The following is a 16,639-nucleotide window of genomic DNA, read 5'->3' on the forward strand; positions in this document are numbered from 1 at the left end:
GCTATTTATAACCCATTTACCGGTGAACTGTCGTCCCTCCTTGAAGCGCGGGCGGGACGCGTCCTCGTCGCGGGACACCTTACCAGGTGCACCTGGTCACTTCTCATCAGCCAATCACGTGGCAGCGTTGAGCGCCATTCCGTTTTCCCACTCGGACCCACGAGGAGGCACATGACGACGCGGTCCTGTGAGAACCACAGCTCTAAAACGGGTTCCTCCTAGAACGCGTGATTGAGCCGCTCGTCTGCCCGCGTGGACATCGTCCCCCGACCGAGTCCAGCTTTCACAGAGAGACAGAAGACGACGTTTTATTGACAGTAAACGTTCCGTAGTTTACAAACACAACTAACCGTAAATAGAACAGCCACTGCGAGCGGCTGATCCAGGGGGAACCTCCTGAGCGTGTTGATTCGCTAAACCAGGACGTGTTGGGTATGATGTCACTAGCCACCAGTGACATCATACCCCCGACCCCCCCCCCCTCAGCTGCTCCATGCCGAGGGACAAAGAGGCGTCGCCGGGAGGAGGTACAGAAGACGGGCGGAGCGGGTCCACGGCGTCCCACGCTGATCCTCGAGTCTTCAGGGAGACGGGGGGGCGTGGAGCAAACACAGTGGAGATGGAACCTCTCCGTGCACACACCTTGTGTGTGTGTGTGTGCGTGCGTGTCTGGTTTTACTGTATACAGTCCATGACGTGTATCTGTAGCGTGTCCATGTCTGGAGCCTGGTACTGGCACTTAGGACAACACAAATCCGGCAGCTCCTCGGCCCCCGTCGCCCCCTGGTCACCGAGCGCTACCAAGCCCGGATTGCGGAATGAGGGGGCGGGGGGAGCCGTGTTGAAGGTCGCACCGGGGAATACCCCTACAGCGAAGGAGGAAGAAACCCGCGTTCAGAAAAACAGCCGCCGTTTGAAAGGGAAGTCTGTTTTCAACGTGCACATTCCTGTGTGTGTGTGTGCGCGCGCGCGCACATGCGTGTTGCGTTAATGCACCTGGCTGAGCAGGAATGAGGGGCGCCCGAGTTGGGAAATCATCCAGGTGTCTCATCTTCATCTGCTCCATACGGGCGCTGAAAGAGAGGCGAACACGCAACAGCCGCGTTTAGTCTCTCTCTCTCTCACACGCACGCACGCACGCACGCACGCACACGCACACACACACACACACACACGCACACACGCACACACACACGCGCGCGCCCGCTTCCGTGCCTACCGGGTCATGGCTTCCTGTTTGAACCTGTCGATCTCGGTCAGGGTCTGGGTCAGCTGCTCCTGCAGCTCCTCCTTCTTCTGGTTCAGCTTCTCTCTGGCTTCTCGCTCGGCCAGGAAATCTGCCTTGTAGATCTCAGCCTGAGCAGACGGGGAGACCCGACGTCAGCGTGTGTGTGTGTGTCTGTGTGTGTGTGTCAGCGTGTGTGTGTGTGTGGACTCTCACCTGGGCAGTGAGGACAGGGACGGTCTCCAGAGAGCCTTTCTGCTGCTCCACCTCCTCCTTCAACTTATCGATCAGGTCCTGCTTCAAGGCCAGCGCTCTCTCCGCCTCCTCCAGCAGGCTGCACATGTCTCCTCCCTGGGACACAAGCGTAGAACGCTCACGCTAGCTAGCTGAACCGCTAGCCAAACCGCTGCGGGCAGCGCTAGCCGAACCGCTGTGGGCAAAGCTAGCTGAACCGCTAATGGCAAAGCTAGCCGAACCGCTGCAGGCAAAGCTAGCTGAACCGCTAATGGCAAAGCTAGCCGAACCGCTGCAGGCAAAGCTAGCTGAACCGCTAATGGCAAAGCTAGCTGAACTGCTGATGACAAAGCTAGCTGAACCGCTAATGGCAAAGCTAGCTGAACCGCTAATGGCAAAGCTAGCCAAACCGCTGCGTGCAAAGCTAGCTGAACCGCTAATGGCAAAGCTAGCTGAACCGCTGCGTGCAGCGCTAGCTGAACTGCTGATGACAAAGCTAGCTGAACCGCTGCGTGCAGCACGGCTTTTCAGTGCTTTTTCTTACCTCGCTCTTCAGTTTAGCATCGTAGTCTCTGAACAGACACGTGTAGGCGTGCTGCAGCTGCGTCAGTTTCTTCCTGTGAGGACAGAGGGAGACGGACAATGACCGAGGCGCTCAGCTTTCATGCGGAACCGGTCATGCGGTGCAGAACATGGCGCCGCGTCTCACTTCTCCTCTGTGACGACGTGCCTCTCGGTCTTCAGGGCCTGCTCCAGGCTGTCCTTTTGGAGCAGCAGCTTGTCCGTGGCCACGTGCTGCTGCTTCCTCTGCTGCTCCAGCTCGCGCTCCGCCGCCTGCAGGGCCTTCATCTTGCTGCACAGCCTGGACACACGGGTCCGTTACTCTGTGTAGCCTGCAGCTCCTTACCGCGGAGGCGCCGGCCCGCTCGTTCCCTCAGCACCTCACACACGCCCCACAGACCACTTACTTTTCATCCAGTGCTTTGCGTTCATTTTCGCTTTTCTCCAGGCAACTCTGTCTCTCATTCAGCTCTCCCAAAAGAGACGTTGCTTGCGCCTTCAGAGACTCGCAGTCCTTCGCCAGCTGCAAAAGTAATGAAGGTCAGCGCCGTCGGAGGCCGAGCAGCTTGTCCACGTCAAACCGATCAAGTCCAGCGGCGCCGTTTAGGCATTAGAGGAAACACATTTCAGAAGCGCACTATAAGATCTATGAATGAGCTGCACATCAACATGATTCCGGAGCTTCCTGTCGGGCCCATCGTCGACTCCCTCGTGTTCGTACCTGGGCGCAGTCTTTGTCCTTCTGCTTGAGGAGCGCTTCGGTCCTGTCCCGCTGGGCCGAGCTCTTCTGCAGGTAATCGAGCTTCTCCTCCAAGTCGCGATACCTACAGCCGCAACAAGTTCACCAAAGTAAGGCCGTGAAAAAAAGAGCCCTTTACAGAGACGCAGCGACTGAAACAGAGGAAACAGGCAGGAAGCACGGACAGAGCCACAGCCGGAGGACATGCGACGGCGAGAGGACGCCACAGAGCAGAGGCTCACCTGCCCTGCGTGGCCTGAAGCTGCTCTGTGAGTTTAGCCAGGCTAGAGCTGGAGGGGGGGGGGGGGAGCAGAGAGACAGGGAGGAAGACATCTGAGGTCACGCCGTCGTTAAGAGGAAGAAAAGCTAACCACCCACTACCACAGCGGAGCTACGTTTCACCAAGCGGCACCCAGCCCGGAACGCTTAGCGCCGGCAGGCGAGGAGGAGCGTGGCGTACCAGTCAGAGGAGTGCTGCGCCTCTGAGCGGTGCTGGACAGCCTCCTCAGCGACACTGCTCGCCTGGAAAAACACAGTCATTGAGCAATGATTGACCAGAATTCCACGCTGGCCCTTTAAACCTAATCCCACTGGAATCACACCTCAGCCAGGAGACGAGTCGTCTGTCTGTTAGCACCACAACTCAAAACGTTACGGACGGACCTGGATCACACGTCCAGGAAATGTTGGGAGTGCTAGCTGGACAATCTAGAACCTTCTGGTGCTGATCCAGATCACCGTGTGGACGGTGTAGATCCAGTTAGGAGGGGACCGAGCGGCTTGGGGGAGGTCTGCGCTCTGAGACCAGCTGCCCGCCTGGCTTCTGTCCCAGTTCAGTGAACTGGGTGTGCTGGTGGGTTTCTAGATTTCATAGATGTGTGGTATCAGTGACTTTTATCACTTCCTTTCCTCTCATCATGGTGGATATAAGTTATGCTGTGGTGAAACTCGTGTGCCTCGTTTGTGATTTGGGTTAAAGACTAAAGCCTACAGACGTTACTGCATTCAGAGATAACCGTTCATGGTTCTACCTGTGCCTGGGCCAGTTTGGTCCGGAGCTGGTCAATGCAGCGCCTCATTCGTTCTCTCTCTTTCTCCCCCTCGTTCCGCTCCCTCTCCAGCTCTTCGTTCTTCTTCTTCAGCTCTCTCATCCCTTCTTCCAGTTTCTCTTTATGGCTCTTCAACAACTGGAGGAAGTCGTTTGCACCTTCCACAGGCTGTGTTCAAAGACATTCAAGCGAAAGAACAAGGAACAGTGGGTGATTGGATTGTCTAACAACACGGTGCCGTGCTCCGTTTTACTGCCACTCAGAGCGTCTAACACGGTGCCGTGCTCCGTTTTAATGCCACTCAGAGCGTCTAACACGGTGCCGTGCTCTGTTTTACCGCCACTCAGAGCGTCTAACACGGTGCCGTGCTCCGTTTTACCTCCACTCAGAGCGTCTAACACGGTACCGTGCTCCGTTTTACCTCCACTCAGAGCGTCTAACACGGTGCCGTGCTCTGTTTTACCGCCACTCAGAGCGTCTAACACGGTGCTGTGCTCCGTTTTACCTCCACTCAGAGCGTCTAACACGGTGCCGTGCTCCGTTTTACCGCCACTCAGAGCGTCTAACAACAACAGGATGTGTGGATCCGGCATACCGGGGATTTCATATCCCTCTGCTGGTAGGATTCTTCAGTGTCCATGTGGAGTCAAAGTCAAAGTTGCTTTATTTGTCAATTCCTTCAGATGTCAAAGACATGCAAGGATTCGGGAGGATGCTTCCCACACTCCCACGGTGAAACAGATAAGGTGCACAGGCGCACATTTCTGATGCTAAAAAAATAACATAAAATAAACATAAAACCACCCGACAGAGGAAAATGTACGCAGCAGTGATAAAATACAATAGTACAGTACAATAGACAAGTTACGAGTTTAAATAATAGTGAAAGATAAACAGATTGATGAAGGCAGCAATAGACTAATATTACGCTGTAGTACTTTATTCCTTTCTAATATTATGCTGTAGTACTTTATTCCATTTAGAAACCAGACTGAGCAGATTAGGAAACATTCCGCTTTCGGATTGTTGGACGCTGCATTTTAAAGGCTCTTAAACTGACTGGAGACGAAGCAGCAACTTCCCGATGATTCTAAACGGCTTTCACTGGGCGAACGGGTGAACGGGTGAACGGGCGAACGGGTGCACGTCTTACCAGGCTGCGTGGCGGCATGGTCTGGGTGTGCTGATCCGTCTCCTCCACCCTCTTCCTCCACTGCTGCTCCAGAGTCTGAGAAACACACAACAGGTTCTCCGTCAAACCCGAGTGGGAGCTCTTCAGTGGTGGAACGAGGGAGTGTGTGTGAGTGTGCGACTGTGCGAGTGTGTGACTGTGCGAGTGTGTGAGTGTGTGTGTGTGCGCGATTGTGAGTGGTGCGAGTGTGAGTGTGCGAGTGTGTGAGTGTGCGAAGTGTGTGAGTGTGCGAGTGTGTGAGTGTGTGAGTGTGCGAGTGTGTGAGTGTGCGAGTGTGCGAGTGTGCGAGTGTGTGAGTGTGTGAGTGTGTGCGCGGGCGTGTGAGTGCGCGAGTGTGCGAGAGTGTGCATGAGTGTGCATGAGTGTGTGTGACTGAGTGTGCGAGTGTGAGTGTGTGACTGTGTGACTGTGCAAATGTGCGCGAGTGTGTGAGAGTGTGACTGTGTGAGTGTGCGAGTGTGTGCGAGTGTGCGAGTGTGTGTGCGCGCGAGTGTGTGAGTGTGCGCGAGTGTGTGAGCGTGCGAGTGTGCGTGAGTGTGTGTGAGTGTGCGACTGTGTGAGTGTGCGACCGTGTGAGTGTGCGCGGGTATGCGCGACTGTGTGAGTGTGTGAGAGTGTGAGTGTGTGACTGTGTGAGTGTGCGAGGGTGTGCGAGTGTGTGTGCGAGTGTGTGTGTGCGCGAGTGTGTGAGTGTGCGCGAGTGTGTGAGTGTGAGCGTGCGAGTGTGCGCGAGTGTGCGTGAGTGTGTGTGTGTGCGAGTGTGTGTGTGTGTGAGTGTGCGACTGTGTGAGTGTGTGAGTGTGCAACTGTGTGTGTGTGCGAGTGTGTGTGAGTGTGCGAGACTGTGCGAGTGTGTGAGTGTGCGAGTGTGTGTGACTGTGCGAGACTGTGCGAGTGTGCGAGACTGTGCGAGTGTGTGAGTGTGCGAGTGTGTGTGACTGTGTGAGTGTGTGTGACTGTGCGAGACTGTGCGAGTGTGCGAGTGTGTGAGTGTGTGAGTGTGTGTGACTGTGTGAGTGTGTGTGAGTGTGTGACTGTGTGAGTGTGTGAGTGTGCGTCTGTGTGAGTGTGTGTGACTGTGCGAGTGTGCGAGACTGTGCGAGTGTGTGTGACTGTGTGAGTGTGTGAGTGTGCGAGTGTGTGTGTGTGTGAGTGTGCGAGTGTGTGACTGTGAGTGTGCGACTGTGTGTGTGTGCGAGTGTGTGTGACTGTGCGAGTGTGCGAGACTGTGCGAGTGTGCGAGTGTGTGAGTGTGTGAGACTGTGTGAGTGTGTGTGACTGTGTGAGTGTGTGAGTGTGCGTCTGTGTGAGTGTGTGTGACTGTGTGAGTGTGTGACTGTGTGACGCGCCTCGTCCTTCTGGCCCACCTGCGACCCCTCCAGCGGTCCATTCCTGGACCGACAGCCCTGCAGGTCTTCAGTCTGGCTGGCGCTGCTGCAGTGGATGGAGGGGGGGGCCGGCCCGTTCACCAGGCCCTGTAAGGAGTGGTTCTCCTGGGCCAGCCTCTCCACCAGGGCTCTGGCTTCCTGGAAGCGACAGCTGAGAAAGTCTCTTTCCTCTCTCGTCCTCCGCTGCCATCCCTCCATCTCCTCACAGCGCTGACGCAAGGCCAGGTTGCTCCGCCGCAGCGCCTCTGGAGGACGGGAGGAGAAGAGTGAAACCGGGACCAGATGCGGTAGCTTAGGCTAATTTGGTGGTGCAGCGCTAGCAAACTGACAGACGCTAACGAGTCACTGTGCTAGCGGTGCTACATTGAATTCTAGCTAACCATCGTACGTCATTCCGGCTCCATGGACACTTTGATACCGTTTTTATGTTACTTTGGTGACGCATCGATGCCGATCGCTCCCAGCTAAAGGAGAACCTACCCCCCAGCTAAAGGGGAACCTACCGCCCAGCTAAAGGGGAACCTACCCCCCAGCTAAAGGGGAACCTACCTCCCAGCTAAAGGAGAACCTCCCTCTCAGCTAAAGGGGAACCTACCCTCCAGCTAAAGGAGAACCTCCCTCCCAGCTAAAGGAGAACCTACCTCCCAGCTAAAGGAGAACCTACCTCCCAGCTAAAGGAGAACCTCCCTCCCAGCTAAAGGAGAACCTACCCCCCAGCTAAAGGAGAACCTCCCTCCCAGCTAAAGGGGAACCTACCTCTCAGCTAAAGGGGAACCTACCCCCCAGCTAAAGGAGAACCTACCTCCCAGCTAAAGGAGAACCTACCCCCCAGCTAAAGGAGAACCTACCTCTCAGCTAAAGGGGAACCTTCCCCCCAGCTAAAGGAGAACCTACCTCCCAGCTAAAGGAGAACCTACCCCCCAGCTAAAGGAGAACCTACCCCCCAGCTAAAGGAGAACCTACCTCCCAGCTAAAGGAGAACCTACCTCTCAGCTAAAGGAGAACCTACACCCCAGCTAAAGGAGAACCTACCTCTCAGCTAAAGGGGAACCTACCCCCCAGCTAAAGGAGAACCTACCCCCCAGCTAAAGGAGAACCTACCCCCCAGCTAAAGGAGAACCTACCTCTCAGCTAAAGGGGAACCTACCCCCCAGCTAAAGGAGAACCTACCTCCCAGCTAAAGGAGAACCTACCCCCCAGCTAAAGGAGAACCTACCTCTCAGCTAAAGGGGAACCTACCCCCCAGCTAAAGGAGAACCTACCCCCCAGCTAAAGGAGAACCTACCTCCCAGCTAAAGGAGAACCTACCCCCCAGCTAAAGGAGAACCTACCCCCCAGCTAAAGGAGAACCTACCTCTCAGCTAAAGGGGAACCTACCCCCCAGCTAAAGGAGAACCTACCCCCCAGCTAAAGGAGAACCTACCCCCCAGCTAAAGGAGAACCTACCTCCCAGCTAAAGGAAAACCTACCCCCCAGCTAAAGGAGAACCTACCTCCCAGCTAAAGGAGAACCTCCCTCCCAGCTAAAGGGGAACCTACCCCCCAGCTAAAGGAGAACCTACCCCCCAGCTAAAGGAGAACCTACCCCCCAGCTAAAGGAGAACCTACCTCCCAGCTAAAGGAGAACCTACCCCCCAGCTAAAGGAGAACCTACCCCCCAGCTAAAGGGGAACCTACCCCCCAGCTAAAGGAGAACCTACCTCCCAGCTAAAGGAGAACCTACCTCCCAGCTAAAGGAGAACCTACCCCCCAGCTAAAGGAGAACCTACCCCCCAGCTAAAGGAGAACCTACCCCCCAGCTAAAGGAGAACCTACCTCTCAGCTAAAGGGGAACCTACCCCCCAGCTAAAGGAGAACCTACCCCCCAGCTAAAGGAGAACCTACCCCCCAGCTAAAGGAGAACCTACCTCCCAGCTAAAGGAGAACCTACCCCCCAGCTAAAGGAGAACCTACCCCCCAGCTAAAGGAGAACCTACCTCCCAGCTAAAGGAGAACCTCCCTCCCAGCTAAAGGGGAACCTACCCCCCAGCTAAAGGAGAACCTACCCCCCAGCTAAAGGAGAACCTACCCCCCAGCTAAAGGAGAACCTACCTCCCAGCTAAAGGAGAACCTACCCCCCAGCTAAAGGAGAACCTACCCCCCAGCTAAAGGGGAACCTACCCCCCAGCTAAAGGAGAACCTACCTCCCAGCTAAAGGAGAACCTACCTCCCAGCTAAAGGAGAACCGACCCCCCAGCTAAAGGAGAACCTACCTCTCAGCTGCTGGTTGTCTCCCAGCAGCCTCGTCACCACCTCGTTGGCAGCCACCTCCGGGGGCACCCTGAGGGCCCCCCCGTTCTCCTCTCCCGACAGGTCCCACTGCAGGGGGCGGTCGGGCTGGGGCTGCACCATCCCTGGGGAGACGCAGCACGTTCTTAATGCGGGGCGAGGATGGGCTCACCTTCGCGCTGAGCCCATCCTCATCCTCATCCTGCCAGGTATCGATCAGCGACAGACCATGACGTCATCCCCAAGTGCACGTACCACGAGGCAAAGCGCGCGACCAATAGCTTGTTTTCTGTGTTTAGCATGTGTCGGAAGCCGCCGCTAACATCCTAGCTAGCCGGCCCTCGGTCAGAGACACGCAGTAGAATAAAGACTCCCTTACCCGCTCTTCTTGTCCCGATTTGTTGTCCCGAAAAACAGTCGGTCGCGCTGTCATCCACATACAACCTGTTAGCCCAGCGTTAGCCACTAAGCCAACGCTGCAAAGCTGGCTAACGTAACACAGCTAGCAGTTTAGCTTAGGAGCTAAATTGAGCAAAACAAAGGGCGTGAACCTTGACCCGCGGACAGACCGGAACCAACAACAGTCCACTTCAATGGCCCGTATTTCGTCCCAGGAGCGTTTTTGGCCGCGAGCCGAGGTGAGTTCCAGGCAGGTGGAGGTTCTCTCAGAACCGGGGAGAACGGGAGCGATCAGGAAACGGAAGATCCTTTACCCTGAACGTTGCCTTGCCAGGAAGCACTTCCTCTCAGGCTGCGTGTCCGGCGTGAAACGGAAACTGGAACCTGATGATGCTCAATATAATATATTTATTAGGTAGAATGTTAGAGTACAAGTACAGTCAAACAGTAGTATGTATTACAGTACAAGTACAGTAAACAGTAGTATGTATTACAGTACAAGTACAGTCAACAATAGTACGTATTACAGTACAAGTACAGTAAACAGTAGTATGTATTACAGTACAAGTACAGTCAACAATAGTATGTAAGCCCATCTGTGGACAGGTGCTGCAAATTAGCTTCAGCTATAAGCGCTATAATGCAGGCATCAGATACTTGTGCTACATGTGTCTATGTTTTGTCTTTGTCCATATTCAAATAAACCAGAAATAAATAAATAAATATTACAGTACAAGTACAGTAAACAGTAGCATGTATTACAGTACAAGTACAGTCAAACAATAGCATGTATTACAGTACAAGTACAGTCAAACAATAGTATGTTCATCAATACTTCGATGACGAGAATGGAACCTATTCTGAATTTACATGGTCCCCCCCGTGAATGTTTACTAACAAACAGGTTCCATTATTAGTACTTTTCGTGTGACGTGCCTTTAGTCCTGACTTCCTGCAGCCCTCTTTGTACTTCTAGAATGTTCCTGACAGGAACCTCAGAGGAGGACGCCGTGAATGGCGAGTGCAACCTGTGAACCCAAGCTCAGGGTGAGCTGCCCCACGCCTGACGGGAACGCCCCCTTCCGCCCTGGCTCCGCAGCAGCGGGAACGCCCCCCCGCCCCGGGAACGCCCCCCTCCGCCCTGGCTCTGCAGCAGCGGATGCAGCCTCCGCCGCGGGAACGCCCCCTACCGCCCTGGCTCCGCAGCAGTGGGAACGCCCCCTTCCGCCCTGGCTCCGCTGCAGCCTCCGCCCCGGGAACGCCCCCTTCCGCCCTGGCTCCACTGCAGCCTCCGCCCCGGAAACGCCCCCTTCCGCCCTGGCTCCGCTGCAGCCTCCGCCCCGGGAACGCCCCCCTCCGCCCCGGCTCCGCAGCAGCGGCTGCAGCCTCCGCCATCATGCCGTCCATCCCCGCCGCGGCGCTGCTTTTCGCCGCGTTTTGGATTGGTCCCGGGCGCGCGCTCTATTTCCACGTCGGGGAGACGGAGAAGAAATGCTTCATCGAGGAAATCCCCGACGAGACGATGGTTATCGGTGAGACGGTGTTAGCTCGTCGAGGCTAACAGCTAGCTCGTTCAGGCTGTCTGTTTTTTAAATGTTAATTTAAGTTGCCGTGGTCCTCTCTGAACGCTTCCCGGATGTCTCGTGTCTTCCTGCCGGACAGGGACGTACCGGACTCAGCTGTGGGACAAGCAGACCGGCTCCTTCCTGCCCGCCACCCCCGGGCTTGGGATGCACGTTGAGATCAGGGATCCAGACACGAAGGTACGGCGCCGCCTGAAACTCGCCCTCCTTCCCACCGGCGCATTCTGAAGGGGCTGTCCCCCGTCTGTCCCCCGTCTGTCCCAGATGATCCTGTCCCGCCAGTACGGCTCGGAGGGGCGTTTCACCTTCACCTCCCACACTCCTGGAGAACACCGGATCTGTCTGCACTCCAACTCCACCAAGATGGCTCTGTTCGCCGGAGGGAAGCTGGTATGACCTTTGACCGAAGCGCCAGTTAAGCGTCCTTCAGAGACGTCCCCCTCACACTGCCGCGTCTCCGGTTCCAGAGAGTCCACCTGGACGTCCAGGTGGGAGAACACACCAACAACTACCCCGAGATCGCAGCCAAGGACAAGCTGACGGAGCTGCAGCTGCGAGCGCGGCAGCTGCTGGACCAGGTGGAGCAGATCCAGAAGGAGCAGAACTACCAGAGGGTGAGCGGAGGGGAGGGGCGGGGCTCCGTCGCCGGGCTCCGCCCCTAACGGCGCTCTGCTGTCTGTTGCAGTACCGCGAGGAGCGCTTCCGCGCGACGAGCGAGAGCACCAACCAGCGCGTCCTGTGGTGGTCCGTCGCCCAGACGCTCATCCTCATCCTCACCGGCGTCTGGCAGATGAAGCACCTCAAGAGCTTCTTCGAGGCCAAGAAGCTGGTGTGAGGCCCGGAGGCCGGTCGGACGGGCCCGCCCCCTCTGGGAGGCGCCCCGGAGGCCGGTCGGACGGGCCCGCCCCCTCTGGGAGGCGCCCCGGAGGCCGGTCGGACGGGCCCGCCCCCTCTGGGAGGCGCGGCTTCCCTGAGGCGTTCGTCCACCCGGGCAACACGGGAGGAGCGCAGCTTTCTGTGGCCGACACCATCGAGCAGTTTTTATTTCTGTGCCGCAGGTCGGTTCCTCAGAACGTTCCGTCTGCGGTCGGTTCCTCAGAACGTTCTGCCATTCCAGAGTTTGTTGTGGCGTGGCTCGCCGTCTTATTTATCGGAGGACATTAAGGGGTTAATTGTTGTCTCAAGCGCCGATAACGCTCACCCGTCGCTCCAGCGCGCGACGCGTCTTTGTCCAGCCGCAGCCCGGTTCGGGTTCAGTAGAATCAGAACCCCCCCCACCCCCCGTCATCTCGCTGTACTCGCCCCCATGTGACCAATAAAGACGCTTCGTTCGCTCCAACCGTTTCCTGATTTGTCGCTTGGCGCTCTGGAGAAGAAACGAGCTGCAGAGTTTCTACCACAGAATTTATTTCTTGGCTGGAGCCACAAACGAAACAAACGAACCCCCGGGCCTTCGACCCTCGTTGAAAACGCCGTTGGGCTCGCCACTCACAGGAGGCGGGGTCAAATAAAGGGATACGTCTTTCATCTGTACAGCAACGAGGGAACATGGTGGCCGTCCGATCCGAACGCCGCACAGGCGCGCACGTTTCGGAAAGGTACAAAATATCACAACGACGCCGAAGGAGGTTCCGCCCTGCTCCCGTGTCCGGGGACGCCACGGCGCTTCCCGCCGCAGGAAGTCCCACGACGACAGGTGAGTTCTAAAAAAAAAAGCTTGAACTCGTTCTGCACCAAGTTCACCAAGGGGACAGGAAAACCAGGACAGACCAGGACCCGGGACAGACCACGTTGGAGTCCGCCCCCATGTGGAAAACGGCCGCTTCCCCGATCGCGCTTTTCCTCCGCCGAAGACGAGCCGGAATTCTTCCTACTGTCCCGAAACGCTCAGGTGCTGCATCTTGCTGGCGGCCTCTTCCGACACCGCCTTGGACGTCTTCTCCGGGCTGGGGGCCGGGCTGGGAGCCGGGCTGGGGGCCGGGCTGGGGGCCGGGCTGGGATTGGGAGTGTTGGCCGCGCTGTTGGGATACTCCCTGTTGCCGAATATGACGCTGCCCACGCGCACGTTCGTGGCGCCCACCTCAATCTGAGCAGAAGAAACACGTCAGTTCTCCGAATCACTTGGGTCTGGAAGCAAATGGTAACCATAGCAACAACAAATCCAAGCTAAAACCGGCGCGGCCCGACGATGCGGAGCGAGACTCACCGCGTGCTGGAAGTCCGAGGACATCCCCATGCTGAGCTCCACGTCCTCCGGGGACAGCGCCAGGCTGTCGCACACGTCCCGCCGCCGACTCAGCAGCATCTGCAGCGGGTCGGGTTCAAACAGAACCACATTCTGCTTTAAGCCGGCGTTTCCCAAACGGTGCGCCGCGAGAGACGGTCTAATATCACCTAAGTAACCGTTGCCGGGTGTCTGTGCTGGAATAAAGCGTGGCAGATAAAAAAAACGCATTTATTAAAAACCAGAAAACAAATATTTCCCCAAAAACCAGTTCTTCATGCTTTGGCTTTTTCCTACTCTACACGTTGTGAGCGCTTCGGTTCCCCTTTGAGGAGGGTCATCCTCAGTGGCAGTTTGGGATCACAGCAAGACGAGCAAAGTGACGGGGACGTTTTTGAGAAGAGAAAATGCAAATGCCGAACAGAACCCAGGACAAAATCCAGACCCAGATGAAGGCCCTGGTATGAGTGGTCGACAAAAGAAAAAGAAAAGACGGTGAGCCCGAGGAAATACAGTCGTCCCTCGATATAATGCGGTTCATCTTCTGCGACGTCGCGGAGTTTTAATGCAATTTTTCAGATTTTATTTTTTGCACTTGAACTCTCATTGAAACGGCGCAAGACGAAGGCGCGGTCGGAGGAACTGTGAAATACGCTCGAGTTGCTATTAATAACTTCTCATGTGTTCAACCTCGTAGGTTGATCATTAAAATTAAATTTGTTATTTCTAAAAGCTATCATATTTATTTGTTAAGCATTTGTTTTATAGCGCTCTTATTCTCTGTGTAAAAAGAGGCTTTTATTTTGTAGGAGCATAAACGTCACGTCCCTTTTGGGTTTTGTTTCTTCCTGTTGATACATGTAGCCGCTGCCGTTCCGCTGTGCTAAGCTATCCAATAAAGCAGCATGAGAGGCTAAAGACAGCACGAGTAGAATATTTGTTCTTCTGCACTCCAAGCGGCTCTTTCCTCGACCTGCACGCCTTAACATTATTAACAGGAAAACGTTTACTGTACGTACTATATATTTATATTTCTCAAGCAAATGTTTAGTTCTGAAAAGGTTCTGATCTTTGGTTTCATTCTATAATACTGAAACAATCTATTTAGATTAATGCCTGCCTGTTAAACGTGTATAAAGTGTGTGGTGAGGGGTTTTACAGCCTTAAAACATTTATGTACATGTATAATAATTAAAAATAAAATAAAGATTACTACATTGCGGATTTCACTTATTGCGGGTTGTTTTTAGAACGTAACCCCCGCGGAGAATGAGGGACGACTGTACAGCGAAAGCTATCTCTCATTTGGGTTTACTTTCACCGGGGTGCACCGGCACCGACTCCGCTGGGCTTGGTGTGGTGAGAAGCTATCCGGTAACTCCAAGCTCAAACGCCGTCTCCAAACGGAACACCCTCCGTTCAGAACAAGCCGATGGACTATTTCGTACTACACGTACATAAATGTTTTACGGCTGTAAAACCCCTCACCACACACTTTATACATGTTTAAACACCGGTGATGACCCGGTTCTGGTCAGAACCGGTTCTGCAGGCCTCCTACCGTGAAGTCCGGGTTGGGGCCCAGGCTGAGGTCGTAACCGTAGCGCCCGATGGTCATGAGCCCCGTGAAGTGCAGGGCGGAGCACCGGGACACGATGTGCTGGACGGCGTCCACCGTGTCGTCCGGCGGCAGGCCGTGTTTACCTGCAGCGGACACGGGACAGTGTCTGATCAGCTCGCCACGCGGACGGACGACGGGACGGACGGACGGACGGACGGACGCTTACTCTGTTCTCCGCTGGTGTTGATCTGCAGCATGACCTTCAGCCGCCGCGTGCCGGCGCCTCTGATGCGCTGCCACGAACCGTTGACTCGGTCCGCCAGCTTGGCCGAGTCCACCGTCTCCACGAGGAACAGGTTGGGGACACCTGGGGACACGGCGACGGGACTGAGTGGAGGGGCCTGGAGGACGCGGCGCGGCGCCGGCGGACGGGGGACACTCACCCAGAAGCTTGTTGACGTTGTTCTTTTGGAGATGGCCGATAAAATGCCATTTGATTTCTGGACATGAGGCTAAGATCTGGGACAGAGGGACAGAAAGAAGACCTGATTTCTGGACATGAGGCTAAGATCTGGGACAGAGGGACAGAAAGAAGACCTGATTTCTGGATATGAGGCTAAGATCTGGGACAGAGGGACAGAAAGAAGACCTGATTTCTGGTCATGAGGCTAAGATCTGGGACAGAGGGACAGAAAGAAGACCTGATTTCTGGTCATGAGGCTAAGATCTGGGACAGAGGGACAGAAAGAAAACCTGATTTCTGGATATGAGGCTAAGATCTGGGACAGAGGGACAGAAAGAAGACCTGATTTCTGGACGAGGCTAAGATCTGGGACAGAGGGACAGAAAGAAAACCTGATTTCTGGATATGAGGCTAAGATCTGGGACAGAGGGACAGAAAGAAAACCTGATTTCTGGATATGAGGCTAAGATCTGGGACAGAGGGACAGAAAGAAAACCTGATTTCTGGACATGAGGCTAAGATCTGGGACAGAGGAAGGACAACGCGGTGCGCCCCCCCCGGTAAACCCACCAGAGGATCGGAAGCTTTGTCCACGAGCTCATTGACCTGAGGTGAGGACAAAGGACGAGTCAGTCTCACGACATCCTGTCTCCACGCAGCGAGACGGTCCATCGGGGCTGCATACTCACGTAGTTCTCTCCGAAGTTGCGCTGCCCCTGTTTGTAGGCCGCCACCACCATGTCCGGGGGCTTGGTCTTGCTGACGGCCACGAGGCGGGGCGACACGGCGGGCAGCGTCTGAGGACGACAGGAAGCGTCAGCGCCGTCACGTGACCTGACGGGACGCGGCTAGCCTCTAAACGCGCCATATGTTAGCGCCGTAGCAACATGCTAGCCGCGGCTAACAGGCTGCGCGTCTGATCAGCGGGGAACGTTAGCTGTGATGCTAACAGTGAAACAGCAAGCCGAGCCGCTGGGGTTCAAAGGTCGAGCCCCGCCGGGGAGCAGCGTCGGTCGCCGCCCCGTTGGAGCGAGTCTCCGGGCCGCGCTCACCTTGGGCCGCCGCGCCGCCGCCTGGCTCACCCGCTCCACAACCGACTGCAGCGCCTTCCCGACCTCCTCCGCCATTGCTGCTTTCCACATACCGTCAGACGGCTACGTCACAGGTGACAACAACCAGTTTTCAGAATAAAAGCACAGCCCATCCGGAGAAATGGTTCCCTCGAGTCGGAAGTGGTTTCAGAATAAAAGCACAGCCCAGCCAGAGGAACGGTCCCCTCGAGTCGGAAGTGGTTTCAGAATAAAAGCACAGCCCATTCACAGGAACGGTCCCCTCGCGTCGGAAGTGGTTTCAGAATAAAAGCACAGCCCAGCCAGAGGAACGGTCCCCTCGAGTCGGAAGTGGTTTCAGAATAAAAGCACAGCCCATTCACAGGAACGGTCCCCTCGCGTCGGAAGTGGAGCGTCTCCCATTGTTCCGGCTTCGACATTACAATCTACCGAAGGAGGAACTCCTCTCATCTTATAATAATAAAATAAGTTTGATTAAACGAAAAAGCACCAAAGTTATTAGTGCAAATAATTGAAGATAAATTATGTCCCAGTAGACACAAGTTCCACACCATGTAATTAACATTGTAACTTTTGATCCAGCTCTAATAACGAACTAATCAGTGTTCAGGTTAGCGTTTAGCCGCTCCACGTTTTACGCACATTATCCACTAATCGACCAGAAGTGGGTTCAGCAGGTGTTTG

The 16,639-nt window shown here is 55.4% G+C and overlaps 3 protein-coding genes across 4 annotated transcripts; 1 reads left to right on the forward strand and 2 right to left on the reverse strand.

Moving 5' to 3' along the window:
- Nucleotides 1-292: 292 nt before the first annotated feature.
- On the reverse strand, nt 293-9,357 carry LOC137901102 (NF-kappa-B essential modulator-like). The gene is made up of 14 exons (XM_068745106.1): nt 9,035-9,357; nt 8,640-8,780; nt 6,368-6,633; nt 4,962-5,036; nt 3,791-3,976; nt 3,220-3,281; nt 2,742-2,844; nt 2,428-2,543; nt 2,169-2,321; nt 2,004-2,076; nt 1,442-1,576; nt 1,220-1,356; nt 997-1,073; nt 293-866 (listed from the first exon to the last, which is right to left on the reverse strand). Exons 2-14 carry the CDS (start codon nt 8,776-8,778, stop codon nt 676-678), a joined length of 1,713 nt encoding a protein of 570 aa, XP_068601207.1. The 5' UTR covers nt 8,779-8,780; nt 9,035-9,357; the 3' UTR covers nt 293-675.
- A 1,093-nt stretch (nt 9,358-10,450) lies between these two features.
- tmed4 (transmembrane p24 trafficking protein 4) lies at nt 10,451-11,967 on the forward strand. 2 transcript variants are annotated; one of them, XM_068748526.1, is made up of 6 exons: nt 10,451-10,586; nt 10,717-10,817; nt 10,902-11,027; nt 11,105-11,251; nt 11,323-11,481; nt 11,524-11,967. In XM_068748526.1, exons 1-5 carry the CDS (start codon nt 10,451-10,453, stop codon nt 11,470-11,472), a joined length of 660 nt encoding a protein of 219 aa, XP_068604627.1. In that variant the 3' UTR covers nt 11,473-11,481; nt 11,524-11,967. The 2 variants fall into 2 exon arrangements, with proteins under 2 accessions (XP_068604627.1, XP_068604620.1); XM_068748519.1 differs by having other exon boundaries at nt 11,323-11,967.
- A 60-nt stretch (nt 11,968-12,027) lies between these two features.
- On the reverse strand, nt 12,028-16,027 carry plpbp (pyridoxal phosphate binding protein). Its single transcript, XM_068748252.1, has 8 exons — nt 15,938-16,027; nt 15,575-15,682; nt 15,456-15,491; nt 14,866-14,941; nt 14,649-14,789; nt 14,423-14,565; nt 12,844-12,942; nt 12,028-12,723 (listed from the first exon to the last, which is right to left on the reverse strand). Exons 1-8 carry the CDS (start codon nt 16,025-16,027, stop codon nt 12,508-12,510), a joined length of 909 nt encoding a protein of 302 aa, XP_068604353.1. The 3' UTR covers nt 12,028-12,507.
- Nucleotides 16,028-16,639: the final 612 nt, after the last annotated feature.

This window comes from Brachionichthys hirsutus, chromosome 2 (genome assembly GCF_040956055.1).
Source record: "Brachionichthys hirsutus isolate HB-005 chromosome 2, CSIRO-AGI_Bhir_v1, whole genome shotgun sequence".
Lineage (NCBI taxonomy): Eukaryota > Metazoa > Chordata > Actinopteri > Lophiiformes > Brachionichthyidae > Brachionichthys > Brachionichthys hirsutus.

Excerpts from the sequence above, each read along its gene's own strand:
- LOC137901102 (XM_068745106.1), bottom strand. The coding sequence starts at position 8,778 with ATGGTGCAGCCCCAGCCCGACCGCCCCCTGCAGTGGGACCTGTCGGGA. Across the intron at positions 5,037-6,367 it reads GACCGCTGGAGGGGTCGCAG|ACTCTGGAGCAGCAGTGGAG; the intron begins GTGGGCCAGAAG and ends TGTGTTTCTCAG. Across the intron at positions 867-996 it reads CCTCATTCCTGCTCAGCCAG|GGGTATTCCCCGGTGCGACC; the intron begins GTGCATTAACGC and ends CCTTCGCTGTAG.
- tmed4 (XM_068748519.1), top strand. The coding sequence starts at position 10,451 with ATGCCGTCCATCCCCGCCGCGGCGCTGCTTTTCGCCGCGTTTTGGATT. Across the intron at positions 10,587-10,716 it reads CGACGAGACGATGGTTATCG|GGACGTACCGGACTCAGCTG; the intron begins GTGAGACGGTGT and ends CCTGCCGGACAG. Across the intron at positions 10,818-10,901 it reads TCAGGGATCCAGACACGAAG|ATGATCCTGTCCCGCCAGTA; the intron begins GTACGGCGCCGC and ends CGTCTGTCCCAG.
- plpbp (XM_068748252.1), bottom strand. The coding sequence starts at position 16,027 with ATGTGGAAAGCAGCAATGGCGGAGGAGGTCGGGAAGGCGCTGCAGTCG. Across the intron at positions 14,790-14,865 it reads CAACGTCAACAAGCTTCTGG|GTGTCCCCAACCTGTTCCTC; the intron begins GTGAGTGTCCCC and ends CCGTGTCCCCAG. Across the intron at positions 14,566-14,648 it reads CAACACCAGCGGAGAACAGA|GTAAACACGGCCTGCCGCCG; the intron begins GTAAGCGTCCGT and ends TGTCCGCTGCAG.